The sequence below is a fragment of the Ammospiza caudacuta genome, chromosome 4, assembly GCF_027887145.1.
Source record: "Ammospiza caudacuta isolate bAmmCau1 chromosome 4, bAmmCau1.pri, whole genome shotgun sequence".
NCBI lineage: Eukaryota > Metazoa > Chordata > Aves > Passeriformes > Passerellidae > Ammospiza > Ammospiza caudacuta.
Window position 1 is genome coordinate 14,291,896 of NC_080596.1, and position 21,508 is coordinate 14,313,403.

Below are 21,508 nucleotides of genomic sequence, written 5' to 3' on the forward strand. Positions count from 1 at the left end.
AGCATTACAAAAGGTTAAGAACTCGATTATATTTTTGTTGTGTTTTTCTTTATTGAACCCTTTGCCTTTGATAAGTACTAATCAAATCACAGCACTGAAATGAATCCCATGGCTGGGTTTAACAGGCTGCCCAGGGCAGTGCGGGAATCACCATCCCTGACAGTGTTCAGAAAAATGCGTGGATGTGACCATGGACATGGTTTGGAGGTGGGCTTGGAAGTGCTGGGATAACAGTTGGGCTCAATGTTCTTAAAGCTCTTTTTCAACTTAAATTATTCTGATTCTGTTCCGGGTACAGGGGGCTACACACCGCTGTGTTTGGGGCGCAGGAGGCCCGAGAGCGCTGTGCTGTGGGGACAGGGGGCCACAGAGCGGTGTGTTCAAGGAACAAGGGGCTACCCACCGCTGTCCTTGGGGGACTGGAGGCCCCAGAGCGCTGTGTTCTGGGGACAGGGGGTCACAGAGCGCTGCGTTCGGGGCACAAGAGGCCCCAGAGCGCTGTGTTCGGGGCACAGGAGGCCTCAGAGCGCTGTGTTCGGGACGCGGGCGGCTCCGGCGCTCGGGGTCGTTCCGTGCGCTCGGCGCAGGCGGTGCCGCTCCCACAGCGGTCGCCAGAGGGCGCTCCCGCCCCCGCCCGCCTCTTCCTGCCCGGGCGACAGTAGGAGGGGCTCCCGGCGGCCCCCGCGCCTGACGACTACATCTCCCGGCGCGCAGCGCGCCCCAAACGGCCGCCGGGCGCTCGTGACCACCGGGCGGCCAATCACGTGCGGCCCGGGGCCTTTACCCGCCCCCGCCCCGCCCCGCGGTGCGTCCGCGATCCGAGCGCTCTAAGATGGCGGCGGTGGAGCCGGTGAGTGCCGCCGTCCCTTCTCCCGCCCGCCTTTCCCTTGCCGGCCTCCCACCGCATCCTGATCCTCTTCCTCCTCGTCGAGACGCCGCTCCGCCGGCCGCGATGGGCGAGGGCGCGGCGGGGCCCCGGGCGGGCAGGCAGGCAGGAGGCGGCTGGCCGGGGAGGCCGGCGAGGAGCGCACGCTCGCAGGGGCCGGGGCGGGGGAGGGGGCGGCGGGCGCTGTGGCTGTGCCGGCACCGCCACCCCCGTGCGGCGGCCGCGGCTCCGGTGGGGCCCGGCGGGAGCGGGGCCCGCGGTCCGGCGGCGCCTATTGTGTGGCGCCCCGCCCGCGGCCCCGGCGGCCGCCCGGCCCGCCCGGCGCATGTGGCGCGGTGGGGGTGGCCATGTTGGTTCCCGCCGCCGCGGCGAGCCGGGAGGCCAGGGGCGGCTCCTCCGGCTGCGGGGAAGGGCCGCGCTCCCGGCGCGCTGTGCCCCGCTGGCCCCGGGACAGGCACCGCGCTGAGCGAGCGCGGGCTCGGTAAGGCACAGATGCGCTGCTGGGGCAGCCGCGACAGCAGCCCCACTGGTGAGACTCGGCAAACGAAATCGTCTTTGCCGGGTTGTGTCATCTTTTATTCCAGGGGTGTTTGGGTTTTTTTCTTTTGAGACCTTCCATGATAATTCAGTACTTCTTTTTTTTTTTTTTTTTCCAGGTTATAAGTTATGTTCATGGTATTATGCTCGGTCTTACAAACGTAGCCCCAGCCCGCACTTCCATAATGAGCTGGAGCAGCTGGAAGTGATCCAAGTACAGTTGTTATTCTAATCCCACATGATTGTGTATCATGAGGAGAGGACAGCAGAAGACTCTGTTAGGGTTACAAGAAAACACAGTTAAAGAGGGCTGGTGTCTTGCTGCTGTGCATACCAGCTAAACAGCCAGTGTGCTGTTTGGGGAGGCTTTGTAACATTTAGACAAAGTGAACAAAGTTTGAAAATCGGTGGTTTTATATAAAGACTAATTTTGCCCTTTTGTGTTAGGGGCACTGATTTTTCTCTTAATGGTTTTCTTCTGTGGACTGAGCCCCATATTTTTACCTACAAGGAAGAGATTGCTGTGGGTCAGCATTTATAAATTGCATGGCAGCAGTTCTGTACAGGGAGAGTGTAATTTATTAGAAGTGCAAGACAGACTGCCAGCAGCACTTTTCCCATGTTCTTCAGCCAGTGCTAAACACTTGTTTTCACATCCAAAAGCCACTCTTTGAGTTGTTGCCCACATATCTGAGGATGAAGGCTTCCTCTCAGTGCAGTGCTTTGTGGTGACTGTGGAGCTTAGTAGAAATTGCAATAAATAATTTGCAATACAGCCTTTAGAAATTGAAATTACTCTGAAGGCCTGTGCCTTGTTGCTTTCTTTGCTGTGCTGCTGACACAAAAACTGTCTTTGCATCATTTTCTCCATTAACTCCATCTGCACATTGAGGTAGATCTGGCCTAATGTAGCAGAAAGTAAACAATTGCTTTTGTCATGCTGTGTCCGAGCAAGATTGATTGCCCAGATCCAGTTCAGCATGAGCAGTTGTGCTGAACCCTTGAAAGTAGAAGATGGGGCAGCACTCACAACAGTTTAAGTAATTAACTCAATTGTCAAATGTTCTGCTGTAGCTGCAGTGTGTTCATATCCAGGAGTCAGCTATCACCTGTGCTTGCTCATTTTCAAATTGAAGTAAATAACAAAGTCTTTGTTTATTGTCCTTATAGGTGGCTTCCTTCTCCTGCCTAAGCCCAGAGTTAGACTTGCATAGTGACTGAGGTCAGAGGTGTTGCAGAAACACTGCGTGCTTTGCAGCTGAACAATTTAATTGCATGTGTGCTTAGGGATTACCTCTTCCTCATAGGGAGGCCTTTCTGTTGCTCACCTGCAAAATCTGGACCTGGGTTTGTAGAGATGTCATCTGTAATGCGTTCCTGGTGGGGGGAGTGTGTCTTGGGAAATGAAAATACAACTGAGTATGGGTTGTTCTTAGTTTTTTTTAATACAGGCTTCTACTGAGGTCAGTGATGTTTCTAGTGCTGTGATGGTTTCAAAAGTAGCATACATTGAAGGCCTTAAGAGGCTTGAAAAATGTTTCAGACTGTTAACAAGTCCAGAAACTTGAGTTGAGAGTTCTGTAGAGAGTCCCATAATAGCTGTCAAAAAACGCAAGATTATTCCATTTAAATACAGACCAATTTCACTGTGGTTTACTTCACCGCTGTAAGGAGAGCATAAACCTCTGCAACACTGACAAGTTAAAATTCTCAGTTTTTCTTGTGATGTCTAGGTTTTTTCTTTTTAAAATACTCAGATTGATTTTTGAGAACATGCAGAAGTGTCACCTGTTAGAGTGCTCATACAGCCTTTGAGGATTAAATGTGATCAGGTAAAACCATGCAAAAGTCCACAACAAAAGCAGTAGTAATGCTTTAGTAAACAGTAATTTACCAAAGGTGACTTTAAAATATATCTGCACAAAACCTGTAACTTCTAGGTGCATGTGAATCTCATATCTCATTGTGCAAATTGGAAATGGCATCATGGTTCTTTTGTATTTTTGCTTAATGGCAGGTATTGTCATAAATGCAATTCTTGTAAATTTAACTTTGTTTTTTTTAGCCTACAACAAGTGACATTTCAGTTATCTGTAATTTGAAAAGTGCTTGTTTGAGAAGGTAATCCTACATAGGTGGGAATCAAAACTTTATTTAAAAGAAACTGTTTTCTCAAGGGATTACAAGCATAGAGGTATAGGATCTTAAAATTCTGGAAAATTCATAATAGCTCCTAAAATTCAATGTAGGCTGAAAGGTATTTATTTTGCATTATTTGCAGACAGGTGGCATGTAAGTGTAATTCATCTTCAGACTTGCTCTTGTTGCTGGGTATTTCTGCTGTAGAAGTCAGTGACTTGCTCGGCTTGAAGTCAGTATAGCATTGAACTGCAGTGAACACAGTTGCTTGCTCATTGCATTTTTCTGAAATGATACAGGATAGATGTACCTTTCATGCTATTTTATAATTGAGGATATTTATCATAAGCTTTTGAATTTTAAGTAACATATCTGAGTGAATATGGAACTTCCTCTAAGAGGAGTATGTTGTACATCTTGTAAATTTTTTGAGATAAAGATTTTTCTGAAAGTAATTTTGAATAATTGCATTTCGCATAGCATATAAAATACCAAACTTACTTCAAAGAAATGCATAAAAATAGCATATGAAATCAAGCTGTGTTTCATTACTGGTACTACATGTAGGTGTGGAGGTACATAGGAAACTTTTTGATGGAAAATGTGTCCATTTTGGCAGCTTTCTAAAGATTAGTTTGAATTTTGAGGAGATAGAGGGGAGCATTAAATAATGGATGTTGGTAGAGTGCCTGCATTGTGAAAGAGACATGCAGACTTTAAATGTCAATTAATGTGACTTGTTCCTCAGCTAAATTGTCTTTCACTTTTGAAATATTCTGTAGTCAAGGTTAAACTTGAGTTTGGAAGCTGTTTATTGTCTTGCAGTAGTCCTCGTTTATTGAAGTTTAAAGCCTGTTCCTGTGTAGGACATTGGTGTAAGGGAGGTGTGATGTGCAGATGTGTGTGCTGTGACACGACTGCTGTTAGTGGCCTTCACCTGCCAGTTGTCCTTGATTCTGTGTAGTGGATGTAAGGCAGAAATTTTAACTGTTTAAAAGTTGGGTTTTTTTTAGTAGATGTCTGTTTCTCTTGTGCTCTGAGCTGTTCATCAGATAACCTATATGTATGACATCCTTTGCAATCACTGGGCATACCAGTAGCAAATCCAGTACTTTTTCTTTGAAGGCCTCTTTTGACCATTCATACATTCTACTTTAAATTATTTTCTGAAGGTTGAACGTATTGTTAATTTTCAGCGGACGTAAAATTCTCTGTTGAACCAGAGGTTCAGTATACTTGTGAAACATGGAGGTCTTTTGTGTGGGAGTGTTTGGGGAGACTAGAGGCTTTTTGTTCTTTGAATCATCTGAACTGTTCTCTCTAGCACTTTTGGGAAGTTTTCTTGTCAGAGTGCTTTAGAAGTGACAGAATGTTCTATGTGGAAGCTCATCCCATGGGTTGATTTTGTGTTCAGTGGCAAAGGCAGCAGCAGAGTGCAGGATGGGGTAAGAGGTGTTAGCACAAGGGTAACTTGCTTAGGCAGCTGCAAAACCCTCCAAGATACTGAGGTAGTTTGATATTGCTTGTAAGCTGTTAATGCTAGTTAGAAGTTTGTGAGGTAAATGGCAAAAATCTGATGGGCATTTTCATGAGTATATAACCCATTTTGCAGAAGTTAACAGGGCTATAAAGAGTCTCTGTATCTTTTAAGTCTGAGGTGATATTTCCTAGAAAACCTTTGACCATGGAGGAAGTGTGTGACTTTTTTACTTAGTCTTTTATTCCTGTTCTCCTGTACACATGTTCACTTCTGTTGTAAAGTGAGGGGATGTCACTCAGTTAAAATCCAGTTTCATGCTTGTGTTCTGATAGTGGTTGCCTGTCTAAAAATCTATGGTGTTCTAAATAATGATTAATGTAGTCAGGATAGTTGCTCTCTATTATGCCTTGCTGTGTCACAAGTAGAAATCCTTTCTTTGTCCTGGTGTCTGGAAATCTACTTCACACTTTTTAATTGGTAACAGGTGGCTCTTAGTACCTCTTTTCCAGTTGCTATTCCATGTACTACATATGATTTTTACCTCTGCACAGTCATTCCAGAGTTGTGTGTCACATGATCACTTGGTTTGTTTTCTTACAGGAGGTAATAAATACTTGTGGGTGTGCTTTAAGATTTTTTTTTTTTTTTTTTGGTCCAGAATGTTTTGAAATAAATAGCTCTTGAATTTTGTGCTTTGGAAATTAACCTAACTGTGGTATCATAGCAGTTACCCACAAGACACCTAAGCACCAGCAGATAGTAGAAATTGTTTTTTCAAAGACATCAGGTAACTGAAGCATACAGTTTTCTTCTTTTAGAAGCTCTAAGGAAGAAGGTGAAAACTCCATAATGTCACTTACTTTGGTTTAATGCAACAGACTTGGAAAGCCTCTTCCACTAATGAATTCTCTTAGCCTTCACCAAGAGCATGTAATAGTGCCAGGTTATGTACTTTTGGGCAGTAATTGTTGCACTCCAACTGGACTTGCTAAACAACTTCTGTAGACAACTAATGACATTAATGTGGTCTGGGCAGCATCTGAAAGCCCTTAGTAAAACCTAGTCAAGCTGCTTGTTCTCGTTAATAAACAAACCTGATGAAGCAGTTTTTATTGCAAATGCTTTGTTTCCTGTCCCAGTGACGTGCACACCTTTCTTTGATATGTTGGTCATTATGTGCTGTGGAGAAAGAGTAAATAACACCAATTAAATTTGCAAGTGTCCAAATCTGAGTAATTGCAGATATACAGAGTCATTAAATGCTGAGTAGGCAGATGTTTCATGGGCTTCTGCAGGCTGATTCCTACATCAAAAACCGTGTGGGTGGTGAATAAATGTCACTTAATTATGTGCTGTCTTGTGTATGAGAAATGGGATTGGCCATGCTTTCCAGTTTATCTGGTAGTACTACCCTATTTTATTACTTTTAAAAGCAGCAAACTCAATGGTTACTTAGTGCATAGAGTCAATTTTAGGTTAAAGAATACATTAGTTATGAGCAATGGTAAAGTATTATGAAGGATTTTAAATAAAGTAGTCCAGAAACTGCAGGTGGACTCAGTCTGACTTTGGTTAATAGTGTTGCAATTGCAGGGTTCCAAGCTGTGGGTTGCTAAAAATGTGGACATTAATTCATGTGATATTTATAGAATAGAATTGTATGCAATTTCTTGTAGAATTTCTTGGATATCAGGACGTTAAAAGGACTTTAAATACCAATTAACAAACTTAGATGGCTTCTATTTGACTAATAACAGGAAGTGCTTTGGTATTACAGGCATTTCATTTTGGTACTCAGCAGTGAGCTAAAGGTTAGATGAAAGGAAAGAGGAGCTGATCGTGATTAACCAGCCCAAAATTAAAATGGTTATTTTTCTGTTTTCCTTGATGGCTGTGGGAAACAGAAGGAAGTGGCAATAAGCTGGTTTAGGCTTCTCTCTGAGGCCAGGCAGAAATAATATTCTCTAATAATAAGTTCTGTGTGTAGGCCTGTAGCTATCCTTGAATGGGGCAGCCTGGTGTTGAAAAAAAGTCTCTTCTGGTGGCATAGTTTTTGAGGAGAATGGCACAGTCCTGGGTCAGGGTCATTGTTAGGTGGGCTTTGGAGCTGAGCTGTCATTGTCTTGTTTAGGACAGGAGCTTGAATAATTGTTAGTCTGAGTTTCATGAATGCCATGTAGCTTTCAGAATATCTGAAGAGGCTTGATATTGTGGTGGTTTAAGTAGAATGCGTGTGCTGAGTCAGATGTCTTCTGTTTGTCCAAAACCAGAATTTCATGTAGATGTGTGAAGGATGATGATTGTTAGTGTACCAGGCAGGTGTTGAGGTTCATTGTGTTTTTTTTTTTTTTTTTTGTCTGACTGTGCTGCCTTAATCCTTTTTAAGGTAGCCTTTTGTTAGAAGTTATGAAACAGTTTAGCCCTGCATGTGCTCAGTGGTTTTGTATTGATTCTTCCATTTTATGTAGTTGTGATAATTCTGGAAGAGTGACCAGGGAGACTTTGGGATTAGCCCTTTGTATGTTGAAAGCTAGTTGCTGAGCAAACATGAGATTCCCAACTGAAATTGTTTTTGGAAGATACTCTGCATCTGCATTCAGCAAGAGTGAGTCTGTTTGATGTTAAAATTCCTGGTGTAATAGCATTTGTAAATTAGTTGTGAATATTAGATGTCACAGCTGCAGAGTATTGTGACTGCAAGCAAGCTTTATCACAAAACCTAGTGCTATTCCAGCACATCAGCAGAATTTTTCTTACTGTATTTGCATGTGTAACTTTTCTGAATTTTCTAGTTAGGAGCCCCTGAAGGAACCACACTTAAATTTTGGTTGTCTGTACTTGTTTCTTTGTAGTACAGATAGTGTGAAGGAGGAAGTATTGAAGTGCTTCCTTGGTGAATTAGACAGCTTCTGTGCACTGTCTGTCTTGAATTGTTCAGTGGGATGCTTTTGTGTGATTAAAGATGAATGATACCAAAAGTAAGTGGGGGTAACACTAGAAATTCTGTTCCAGATAGTAAGTTCTTCAAATTCTATGGTTTTTTGAAGGTCTGCTTAGCTTTTTATAGTATTACACTGGAGGAGATGTGATAAATTTTTCAACACTGTGCTTCTGTGGGTTTGTTAGTGATGATCCCTTTGGGAGATCCTCAGGAAGCATTTAGTTTTATTTAGAGGAAGGGAATTGTGCTATTGTACTGTGTAAATCAAAGCACTGGCCAAGTGCTCCTGTTAGATCTTGACATGTCAGTCTCTTCACTGTGAGTGCAGGTGCATGTAGGTGTTCTGAAATGTCATGAGGTGTTTTTCTAGGTGGGCTGTTAAACTAGGCATACTTAATTATTGTCAACATAAAGGAGTAACTTCTGTGATGTAAAGCGTAATATCATGCTTAACAATGTTAAATATATTGATAATGAAAAGAAAATCCCTGTTAAGACAGATCTTCAGGTGTTATCCAGGAGAGTTTACCATCTGGGTCTGTGAAGATAGAACAGTGTTATCACTTCAAATCCACTTTTCAACAGCTTTGGTGTGATAAATGTATGTGGAAGTCTGGAGTAAACTGTTCCATTAATTAAATTGCTTAACATTACTTAATTCACTCCTATGTTATTTTTTTCTGTTAAAACCAGAAAATTTAAATTAATTTTAAAATACTACTCTTGGATTGCCACACTTGGAAATGTCTGGAGTCTTTGGGTCTGCTATACTTAGCCTTTATTTATATTACTGAACTGCTTTTTCTTTCATGGGGTCAGCTGTACAAGCATTTTTGTGTTAGCTCTTGGGAAGGATCAGCAGTCCTCCTTTGTGTTTCTGTAATATTCCAGCATGGATTGCAGGTTAGGGAGGGATGGTGGTAACTGGCAGGGACACTTGGCATCACAATAAAGTTTTGTATTCCCTGGTTTGATGGGAAGGCATTAGAATTTCAAATCTGACACAGTGACTTCTCAAACTGAATGACAAGCCTGAGGGGGTTTGCATGCAAAGAGAATATAATTTACTACTTTATGTTAAAGTATATTTAATATTTCTAGAGCTGTCTCTAGAAAGTTGAAAAATAACTCTTGAAATCAATCTAATACATACTAAACCAGTAAGCACATTTATTTCAGTTGGAAATTTGAGAACTGATGTGTGTTCAATCAAATTCTGCTGTTTGGTTCATGATGATGTTGCAAATACAAAGATAACTGCACTAGCTTGGCTTCTAGCTGCTTGCAATAGCTGATTTTAGATCTGAGAATTTTAGTTTTATCTTCTACTTGTATTAATAGGTTTTTTAAATAACGGAGCCTGTACACTTGTTTCAAATGATGCTCTGTCAGAAGCTGATAAAAATAATTTTCGTTCTGAAGTTATTATTCTCTGAATTTATTCTAGATGTGCATATTCTAGATAACATAGATTGTGTATTTCTAAAATAGCACTCAAAACTATTTCAAAATTAGACAAGTATGTATAGTAAACCATTTTGGAAACAAATTACATAGGAAGCAAATCACTGAACAGCAGAATGCAAATTTCTGAAGTTAGTGCTTATTGTAGGACCTGTTCAGATGTTGAAGAATAAAGGGATACAAATCGTGCTTCCATTACGTGATGTGGGCCCGCAATCAAGATAAATTATAGGAACTCTTATAAAGTAACTTTAGAAACCTAAATTACTTCGATAAAAGTAAAGAAGGAATGTGTTAATAACTCCTCTCTTCAAACAGGAAACCACTCCCAACCCCCAACCTGCAGAAGAGGAGAAAACTGAGCCAGCACCTAGTCAGGAGGTTGCCAGCCCTGAACAGTACATTAAACATCCACTACAAAACAGGTAAATGGTACAGAAACTGACTGTAGTTTTGCCAGGGATAGAAAAATGCCTGTGGCTTTGTGGCTCTTGTTGACCTTATATTCTCTAGCAGTATTTTGGGAATTCTTGGGGTTTTTTTTGAAGATTTTTGCAGTGGGGTTGCAGAGTAAGGAGAATCTGATCCAGATGTTAATGTTCAGTCTTCTTCAGGTAGTGCAGTTACAGAGGCTGAAAGCATTTGCGAGTTTTCAAATGCAGCCAGGTACTTTGAAAGAGCATGACTTTGCTTTTAGTTGGAGGCAGGCAGAGCTTTTGTTGATTTTGTCTGGTGTATTTTAAGAAGCTGACACTGAGATGAAGCTGCTGCCCACTAGAACTGGGAAACCTTGCATTCTGCCTTGTACTTGGGTAAATTAAGGTGCTGGTGGTAAAAACTTGCAGTTAATATTATATTTCAAAGTTAGTGAAATTCAAGCCCTCTTAGAGCTTCAAAAAGACCGTCTTGGAAGTCATTTTCTCCCAAGTGAGCTGATGAGTTACTGTGGAATGCTCAGTACTTATTGTTGGCAGGTACCTTTTATCAAGTGATACCTTAGTCTCAGTTTAAGTTTGGAGCAAGTGTGGAAAATAGTGCTTCCCTGTAGTGCTGTGCTGCATGTATCCCACTTTCCTTGTAGTCTTTTGGCTTCCATCTTCCTTCTCCTGAACACCTTGACTAAATTGATGCTAACAGTTCCTTACAAGTGTTAGTGAGGCTATTACTGGAATGGAGTAAACTTTTACAACGAAGTTTGAAATGTCAGGAAGGGTCTCAAAACAACAGATTTGACACCTTGTTATTTCAAGCTTTCTGCTGAGAGAAGATAACTCAAATTAGCACTAGGCTATATTTATCTCAACACTACTGAAATGATCAGAGTGGAAAAAAATCCCAACTGTTCGATTAAATGCCTCACTAGGTATCCTATTCCAGCATTTTAAATTGCTGCAATGATGCTTTTTAGATTCAGAAAGAGCATCTTTGTGTGGAAGGTTCAATTTTGTCTTGATATTTGTACTCAGATTATTTTTTTCATTCAATCTCGTCTTTATATATGCTACTTTTAAAACTTGAAACAGTCAATTTGTGGGCATTTGAGGTGGTTGCCATTAGTAAGCTTAAAATGCAGCTTGCATTTTAAAATTTATGCTTTCCTAGTATGTGAATGCTTGGGAAGCTTTCATGTCATACATAGCTTTAGAGTGATTTAATTTACTTATGTAACCTTTACAAGGAAATTACTGGCCAGGGAGCCCAGTTTGAATTGGTGTTGTTTTAGACCATTATCAGTTGTTTGTGGTAGGGGATTACAGTTTAGCAGTGACAGCAAGGAGAAACATCTGAAGTTTAGAGTCTTAAAAGAATTCCTAAGCTATTTAAAATATTTACCTAATGGATTAATGAAGTCTGACATAATTCTTGTAATGAAAGCACAAACATTGTCTGTCTGTAAAGAATTGATCATGTAGCTTATTGATGAAAACTGACTTCCATGCTCATAATATATTAAGGTTTGCAATTAGTTTGAATACAACAATAGAAATAATTACATTTTTAATATACTTTAATTTCTATATGTTTTTATTTTGTTCTCCTTTAGATGGGCACTCTGGTTTTTTAAAAATGACAAGAGCAAAACTTGGCAAGCAAATCTTCGTCTTATCTCAAAGTTTGATACTGTTGAGGATTTTTGGGCGTAAGTAAAGATTTTTCAATCTGCACGATCATTTTGGGGTTTGTTGGCAGCTTATGTCCAAGTCAGAAAACCCATAAGTACTCCATTAACTGCCAATTCTTTAGTGTAATCTGAAATACTTGCAAAATTGAAGGTGGAGTCTGTTGAAGAAAATGCAAATGGAGTTCTTCATCCTTTAAATGTGCATTGTCTTGCTGAAGCACTGCAACACTGCTTATATTCATGTGTATATAACAGACATGTGGAACATTTAATTTGTGGAGTAGCTATCTCATAGTAACATGAACCTGTAAATTCTGGTGGCCAACTGATTGCCACTTCCATGGCCCCACGTTTTCCTCCTTGATTAAGTGGCTCATGTTGCATGTTCAAGAGTGCCTGAATCTGGACTGTGGTTGTTGAGACTCATGCAGATTAATGGCATTCCTGAAAAAAAATTTGTTGGAGGTTACAGAAGAAATGGCCATCATTCTAAGTTGAAGGTCTGTGAGAGTGGTTAGGCTCCAACAGCAATAAAAAACCCCTGGAGGTGGGCCTGTGCTTTCCAATCACTTGCTTCAATCAAGATTTTTGCCTGCCATGATGCTAAAACATGGAGAAAATGCAAGTGCTGCAACACTGAGAGTGAACAAAAAAACATTATGTATTTGATCTTAGTGTTTCTTGCTACATTGAGTGATAGGGTCCTCATTTTTGCATACTTTTTTTGGATGTGATCCCCATGGAGGGAGATGGAGTCAGAATGTAGTAATAGGACCCATCAGTGACCCATTAGCAAAGGCAGGAAAAATGCTTCAGCCCTTTCAGTAACTTTGTTGGTGCAGTCTTGACAGGGCATGGGATTCTGGGCTTGTAACCAGCTTTCCATTCCTGCTGTGGGGATGACTGCAAACTGTGATTCACTCAGCTGACAGCAGTGGGGTATGTGATGGGCAGCTGAGTTGTTTGAAGTTCACTACTAAAGTTGGTTAAGGATAAGTTTTTGAGCTTCTATAACCAGGATAGTCTTGGTGATTAAAAAGTAATCTAGATGTCTGCAGTGAAGGTGTAAGATCAGCCACCAGCAGTTAAGTTGCACCTCCTTTGTGGCTGTAGTGGGAAATAGGTGTGTTGCTCTGGGGAGAAAATTTCAGTGTCAAGGTAGACTTGAAAGAGGCAAACTGTTAAATTTGTAACTGGTGTTACAAATTCCTTTGTGTGATATCTCATTGTTAGAACATCATAGTAATCAGTTTTCTTTTTGATGCTGAACTATGCCTTCATATTAGTTGGTCTTAGGCTACAGGTTGCTGTAAAATGTACAGGCCTCTTTCTGAAGTCTGACCTGTTAGGGATGAAAAAAGGCATTTTTTTCCTTGTTTGAGGAGGAGATACTATGTACTCCTTTGTTTTTCTGAATTGCACAGTTGTAAATTTAATTCTGGATATACATTTTATTGTCTATCATGTGTTCTTGCCTTTTGAGTCTGTAATTTGAATTATCAGGCCTACAGCATTCATACCTAGGGTGCTGTATCAAACAGCAAGGCTGAGCATTTCTCCTAAAAAAACTCTCAGCGGTGTGAGTAGCCCTAGAAATAGAAACAATTCTCCTTATTCCATGAATATATTAAATACTCATGGACACAGAACCTCTTGCCATGAAAGCTCAGTGAGTTATGTTCCTAATAACTTTGGACTTGAGTTCTAAACCTTAGAACTAGGTATAAAAGAAGCATTGGAAATCAGTTTAAAAGCAGTTGTGAGGTTCATATTCCATTTTGCTGCTTTAAGCCTAGAACATCTTAGTACTGATATTTTATATTGTTAAAAACACTAAAGAAATAGGGTTGCTTCTGAAATAATTTTATTGCTCCTTAATTTTTGGGCTTTGTTTACTCATGTCTTAAATTCGTTTAAGAATTTTGTACCTTAAAACAATGCTTTGTTTCTAATCCTGCTTTTTTTCCCCTCCAATAGTTTATACAACCATATCCAGCTCTCTAGTAATTTAATGCCTGGTTGTGACTACTCGCTCTTTAAGGTAGGCTTGCTAACATTTTTTCTTGAGTTAAGGGTGTTGATGGATGGTTACCTGACTAAGCAAGACACTGTCCAGTTATTTCACTTAAGACATTTAGGAACATGGTTGGGAATGTCATAAAGGTGTTAATTTTTTTGAGGAAATCCCATTGTCTGAAAATCAGGTTGTCACTTCTGAAATTGCAAACACTTGCTTAACACACATTAGACAGTAGATTTTAATCTGTGACTGTATTAGTCTTCATTTTACGTTTGAGATGTTTGTGCAAACAATTAAGTGTAATTTTTTCTAATATAAAAGGTTTTCCAGCTCTGCCACTTGATGTGAAATGAGTTAAAATGTCTGTGGGAGGCAGCAGTGTTGCCCCATGTTCATTCTGGGTACTGCTAGCCAGATCCACAGTACTCCTAATAATTTCTATACTACCAGGTAAATGCTGTATTACTTAAGCATGAAATAGGAAAGTGCACCCAACGTGAACAATAAGAACATTCTGTGGAAGTATCCATACTAGTGAATGGGGAAAGTGTACATGAAATCATGGCTCAGCTAGGGCAGAGATCTCAACTGGGGATCTAAGTTAAATCCTAACTCTTGGTAGTGCTTCTATCATGCAGCTTCCTTTCTGGATTCCAGCACCTCAATACTCCCTGAAGTGCTGGTGCCTGGTTGCTCCTTTGCTCATAAAATGTAGCTGCAGGCTGGGGCTCCTCAGCAGACTGTGTGCACTGTTTGTAGTGAAGAGGTGCTGCTGCTTGGGTTTGGGAAGGTAATGGTATTCTAGGTGACTGAGAAAGCTTACTAGAATTTTAAGAAGCTATAGGCCCTTCAGAGATTAGGGTATCTATGGATATTGCTTGTATTTTTTGCATCAATTCTTAATTTGTGTTTTAATTAAGTGTGTGTATCTGCTCTGTTTGCTTGTCATCAAGCAGTAATAATTATGTAACTTCATGGAACAGGTATAGAATTGGCAACTGCTTCAGGCTTCCAGGCAATCTCTTACTGCTGTCCTTCAGTTGTGACCTCTTAAGAGGTCCTCTTAAAGGTGATGAAGTAGTTTAAGCTCTGCAGCTGCCAGTGAGGGTGTTATATTTAAAGTGAGATGACACCATTCCACCCTGCGTGTTGAACACTTAGTTTTCAGCCGTAAGTTTTGTTGTGCAGTTCTTAGTGGGCAGTTCTTACAGAATTCCTCTGTTCAGACAATTACTTACCTTTTTAATGACTTTCTGAAGTGCAGCATAGCTGGTTGATACAGGAGTGGTAGCTCCTGCTTTGCTGTATCAGCATATACAGAATAATTTCATTCAGTGCAGGGCTCCGGGCAAAATGTGAATCAGATCTTGCTTTGAAAGGGTATCTTGTTTTGGTTTTTTTCTTTCTCTCTCCAACAATGAAAATTCCCTTATTATCATCTTGCATGTGAAGGAAGTCATTGAGAGAGACTGCCAAAGGTGTCTGTTTAAGTGAAATAATCTGTATGCATGAGTGAAGAAGCACTTGGCTGATCTTACACTGAGTGCAAGACATAAAATAAGGACTCCAGATAAAATTAGCAGCTATGTTCTGGTTTAATGCAGGGCAAAGCAGGTGGTTGTCTTTGCTTGTTGCCTCAGGATTTTTTTAAAATGTAATATGTAGCTAAGACTTTTGCCTGGACTGTGATGCTTCTGTGGAACCAAAAATTCACTAGTGCGCACTTGTTGTTTTGGAAGTTTTATATTGGTGTGAGACAGTATTTCCGGACATTCTGGTATATGTCTTAAACTGTACACTTCTTTCTTTTCTAACTGTTCCAGTTATCGCTGGCCTTTTGGTGGCTCTTTAGGAAAACGAGATGGAGTCTGCTTTAACTTGTGGCCTTTCTTTGCAGGATGGGATTGAGCCCATGTGGGAAGATGAGAAGAACAAGCGAGGAGGCCGATGGCTAATTACACTAAACAAGCAGCAGAGACGAAGTGACCTTGATCGCTTCTGGCTAGAGACAGTAAGCACCAGTGGAGCTGAGGAGCCTTGTGTTTGTGTGAAAATACATTTAACTGATTGGGTATTTGAGTGCTATGCTACTCTCACTGCTTGCAGCGAGTGTCCTGTAGGGTTTTATTGACAGGCTGTATTTGAATCATGTTTTTTCAACAGTGATCTTCATGTGGGTGTATTCTGCCTTAATGCTTCCTTGTAACAGGGAGAGTTCTGTAGGACAGATTAAGCTTTTCCCATGTAATGTACAGAACATTACTGTAGAACTACTGTGAAAATACATTGTCTTGAGTGCAACTTGCTGGTTCAATTGACAAAACAGTTTGTTTTCAAATACTTTTTTAAAAAGTGAATAGTTTTCAGGTTTTGGCTTTGTTGAACAAGGGACTTTCAGATTTACTTTTTTCTTTGTGTATTTATCTTAATGCTGGGGTAGGCAATAATAGCACATTCATCCTGTATATACATACCACAAAAATACTTCTTTTTTCCATTGCTCTTATCTCTTTGGAATAAAATTGAATGGTAAATTCTAGTGTGGATTGCAGTAAATGTATTACAGAAAAATGTATTGTCTAGGAACTGACTCAGAATAGCCTAAGACAGTCTAGCGTTATCTAGGATTTAGGGACATGGATTGCAGACAGGACAATGCACAGCAGTCTTGGCAAATCTCTCATCTTTTGTCCTTGTTGTGAGAGGCAAGGAGTGTTGCACCCTTTTGAAAGGGAGAAAAGGCCTTCAGAATCAAAGCAGAGGTGTCCAAAATGTCAGAATTTCAGGATCTTTGTAGTCACTGTAGTTGTGATTTGAAGCATTGAGCATTACAGTACTGGGCAGTGTGACTGCATGTGAGCAAATGAACATCCTGGTGCATGTGCTTGGCCTAATGCATGTGTGAGTCCTGACTGCTGATAGCCATGGCATATGGCTTGGAAACATGTAGATAGACTGTGCAAACTGAAGGCCAGAGGGCTCTGCTTTTTGCTTAGCAGTGAGCAATGGCACAGAGCCTAAATACCCAGGTGACTGTGATAAGTGCCCTGAAACAACCCTGTCACTTCTAATTCCAGTAATTATATACAACCAATTTTCTGCAATAGAAATCAAAGTCTTTATAGCTCCCCTTTGGAACAAATTTTTATTATAATATTATGATCTTAACTGTGAACTAAACTTCATTTGAGAAGACTTTTTTCCCTGTTGTGCAACTCTCATGAAAAATGTACCTGAGGAGTGTTTATTGAGCATGTCAGTCATCTTTGCTTGCATGTGAACTAAGACGGTTGATATTTTGCATGTTTGTGTGTTGATCTCAACTATTTATAGCTTGAATGACTCAGTGAGTGTGTGCAGCCTGCAGTTTGGTGTAACTTTTAAAGCATGTTTAGTTATACCTGATTTATTCATTAGCAGACTTTGTCCTTTTTGCATTTCCTTGAGTAAGCCAGCCCTTGTGGGTGTGATGGGTACTGGAAGACCTGCTTTGTTTGAGAAGTTGCAAACATGTTGAATTTCCAAATGTTATAAGTGATACCACAATACTGACATAACTGCTGTGTATTTAATGTACTGTGCAAGTGAAGGAAAAGAGTGCCCATTTGCAGATTCAGTGTGCAGAAAGATTTTATTTTTTTTAATTCAGCATAGCCAGGTGAATCTGTCTCAAGCACAAGAAACCATTAGTTTTGAGTATCAGGATTGCTTGCTCTACAGGTGGCAGGCTGAACATTTTAAATACCACTTTCACAGTTAGCATGTTGCATGGAGCTGTGACCTTGCTTGGTCTGATGTTCCTGGCCAATTCCAAGCTTCACTGCTAGAAACCTGGGGGGAAGAATCTTGTGTTACTTGTGCACCTGCATTGGTGCATTGTATTAAACCCTGTTCAGGATCACTGATGCTCACTTTAGAGTTTATGGAAATGCTGAAGCTTCCTGTGTTGATCAGAAGTAACATTTCATTGGATAGCATTTACTGTCTGGCTGTGGTCAGATTTACCTCTAAATTGATAGACTTCAGCATGGAAATGAAACCTTATGTACCTGATGTTGTGCAAATAATCCTTGACAGATTCTTCCTAGATAATGGATGGAAACACCTCAAAGTTCAGATTGGTCCACCTGTTTTAAGTGTCCTGTAGAAAGAAGAATAGAGTGCTTAATTCTTCTCCTATTTTGGATTGGGAGGATGGGGTGGAAGGCAGCACTGTGGAAATGATCAGCTGTGTCAGAACTTGCAGCAGGTGGCAGAGGAGGAGGAATGGAAAATTCAGACTTAGAAGGAAGATGCCCTGCTAGAGTGTGTTTACTTGTAATATTTGGAACTTGAAATACTTTGAAGAAGACACTGCAATAAATAGAAAATGATTGTTGTGTGGCAAGTGGCTGTAGGCAGTAAAATGTGTTTCTCAGTCCTTGTGTACACTGAGTGCTTTCCTACAGAACAGGATTCTGACTCTGAACTGCTTTCTCTTTCACAGCTGCTGTGCCTTATTGGGGAGTCATTTGATGACTACAGCGATGATGTGTGTGGTGCTGTTGTTAATGTTAGAACTAAGGGTGATAAAATAGCAATATGGACAACTGAATGTGAAAACAGGGATGCTGTTACGCATATAGGGTAAGTAACGTGCTCGCTGCCTCGGCTCTGGAGTGGAACCATGCATGTGAAGCCACTTAGCTTGAGGGAGGAGGCATTTCAGGCAAGTGGAGTCTGTGCAGAGCTGTATCCCAAGCTTAAGTAATTGTGCCAAATTGTATTCAGTTCTTCATTTCTGAACTACTGTGGAGGTAGTGCTACAGTACAGAGTAGTTACTAACAGATGCCGATACACAAATCTTGGCAAAAATTCTCACTTCACAACAAGGCATTGTAATTAACAACTGTAGGTAATGTGCAATCTGTTCCAGCCTGCCAGTTTGTAAAGGTGGGTAGTCAGTAAGAGTAGAGCATTGATACAATTTTTTTCCAGGAAAGTGATGCTTACAAATAAGATATGAAAGGTGCTTCAAGTCTTAAGCACAGAAGGATGTACACAAATTTGGGGGGGAGCTGTACAGTGAAGTGCTGTGAAACTACAGCACATCCTATGTTTTGCCTCTATTTTAGTACAGATAAAGTAGTGCTGATGATTTGTGGGTTATTTGACTTGCATGCTGTAGTCTTTAAGTTAAGCAGCAATAGTTATCTCACGTTGAGTCTGTGCTATGGAAAATGCATGTTGTGCTCTAGTGTGTAGCAAGTATTCCTGACTACACAGTTACTGTTTACACAATTATGTGGTTACAATTACTAATTACACAAGTATTTATTGGCTTCTGTAGTACTGATGCTTCAGAATAACTTGCTGTTAAATTTGTCGTGGTAGGCCATTTACCTCATGCAGACCAATGAAAATACTTATTTTCTTGGCTTAGTGCATCTGTCTTAAGCCAAACTTGAACTGTCAGGTATAGCAGTTTACTTTTTTCACTACCTGATGACTTTTTTGATACATGCATTTTTTTGGGGCCTTTAAGAATCTGTGTCTGCCTCCTACTAACAATTTAATTATACAGTCATGTTTCCAGGCTTCAGTGATAAGTGTTTAATAACAAACAAGCAAAACTAAGGTATTCATCTTCTGCTACCACAATGTTGCAGTAAACCTAGTAGACATCAGACAGCAATTTAGAATGTTATAAACCATTAACTAAGGAGTTGACTCCTTTAGAGAACTGTGAAAAAGTAAAGATTTTGTCAAACTGACACAAGTACCAAGGTAAGTTATGTTGCCTGGTTGCTCCCATGTTACCTTAACTCCAGACAGGAGTGGCCATTAGTGACTTTCATCTCACTCTGTGCTAAGGAGCACTCTGTGTGTGGGTGTGTTTGTGTCTAAGGCAGGTACTGCTGCTTCTTTCTCTGAAGACATAAGATCCAAGGTGGTTTTTCTTAAAGCTTCTGTTGGCTAAGGTGCCCATGACCAGGTCTGGGGATGTCTGCTTTCTGTCAGTAGTTAAAGGAAAGACAGCAACTCTCTGCAGCCACGGTGTGTGGGGTGATTAGAGCTGACTGTTCCAGGGAATTGCTGTTTATCATGGCTTTATCATCTCTGTAGATTTGAAATTGTGGTGCTTTGAGTTCTTCATAGCTGTTCTGTTTCTGTATGTGGAAATACAGCTTTTTGGTTTAATGATACTCACATGAATGCAGTATAGAATCCCTCCATTTTGCATTTATTTAGGCCTGTTACGATTAATTTATTTATTTGAAGAGTTTGTCCTATTATGTGGTAACTCATTTTAAAAAAATTTACTTGGATTTAGATGCAATACACTAGAAAAATCATATTTCAAGTCCTTTATTCATATCTGAGAAATTGTTTCTAAATGGGCAACTCTTTTTTTTTTTTTTTAATGGTGTCCACAGATCTTAAAAGCAGGTGTCCTGATACTAATTCCTTCTTAAGGACTTTGCTTAAACTGTTGTTTTATTTCTTTTCCTCTCCAGGAGAGTATACAAGGAAAGATTAGGACTTCCTCCAAAGATAGTGATTGGTTATCAGTCCCATGCAGACACAGCTACTAAGAGCGGCTCCACCACTAAAAATAGGTTTGTTGTTTAAGGCGACACCTTCTGAGTATTCTTTCATAGGAGACTGCGTCAAGCAATCGAGATTGGGAGCTGAACCAAAGCCTCTTCAAAAGCAGAGTGGACTACATTTAAATTTGATTTCCATCTAAATGTTGCTAAGATTTGTGAGAAGTCTCATTCGCCTTTGTCTTCTACTTCTATGTTCAATTTTTCTATTTTGGCCGAAGTAACCGTTACTAATCGGAATTTTAGTACACTTCACCCCCCCCAAATCCATACGTGTGTTTCTGGCCCACTCTGTAATAGCTTGGTAGAAACATTACTATTGCAAAAAAGTAATTTGTTTATCCACAGTATTCGGAAAAGAAATTGCATTTCTGTACCTGCAGGAAATTACTCTGTTTTACATTTGCATTGTATGCAGTAAGATTTTGCTGGTTTGGAAAAGAGTATGGTGCATACAGTTTTCTAGCAATTTTTTTATACAGCATCATCTTTGCTGTAACCTCTGCTGATGGCTGCTAGATTAATTTATTTGTTTTCCCTATTTGATAACATTAGTGATATTTTGATTTCAGTTGTTTTTGCTCATGTAACATTTGGTGAAGAATCTGGGAGTATGACAAAGGTGGAATAAACATGAATTTTGTGCATTCTTTGGTAATTTTTTGGTTTTTTTGTAACATCAGAGCTTTGCTACAGATTTATGCATTTCAGTCAAATCAGTGATCTTTTTGTGTGATTTCCTGAACATAAATGTGGATTTTTTTTTTTTTATGTAACACCATAATTTACATTCCTTACTAGAAATAGTATGTCTGTTTTTGTATCTTATGCTGTATTTTAACACTTTGTATTACTTAGGTTATTTTGCTTTGGTTAAAATGGCTCAAGTAGAAAAGCGGTCCCATTCATACTAAGACAGTGTACAAAACTGTAAATAAAATGTGTACAGTGAATTGTCTTTTAGACAACTAGATTTGTCCTTTTATTTCTCCATCTCTACAGCAAGTGTTTGTACCTCTCGTGACAAGGCAGTCTCTACTGTGGCTTCTATTGTAGTGTCTTCTAAGAAAGATAAAGTCTGGAGCTATAGCCTGTTGAAACTTTTAATAAACCTATTAGATAGCACCCTAAATCAAAGTGGAATTATATCAATGTGGCTACTGTTCTTTCTTAGTGGTTGATCTAATTGATCATGGTTTGTGTTGTTTCTCTCTTGACTTCTGTTTTATGCCCAGCCAAGAATTTTAAGGGTACACAGAAAGCTGTTCACTGAGTTTCAGATAGGAGCTACAGTAAAAGTGCTTCAGTGAGTGATTTGCTCCAAGGATATA

The 21,508-nt window shown here is 40.2% G+C and overlaps 1 protein-coding gene across 1 annotated transcript; it reads left to right on the forward strand.

Moving 5' to 3' along the window:
- The first annotated feature begins 763 nt into the window (after positions 1-763).
- EIF4E (eukaryotic translation initiation factor 4E) lies at positions 764-21,147 on the forward strand. Its single transcript, XM_058803428.1, has 7 exons — positions 764-850; positions 9,766-9,872; positions 11,492-11,587; positions 13,547-13,610; positions 15,487-15,600; positions 18,076-18,215; positions 20,088-21,147. Exons 1-7 carry the CDS (start codon positions 833-835, stop codon positions 20,200-20,202), a joined length of 654 nt encoding a protein of 217 aa, XP_058659411.1. The 5' UTR covers positions 764-832; the 3' UTR covers positions 20,203-21,147.
- The last annotated feature ends 361 nt before the right edge of the window (positions 21,148-21,508 follow it).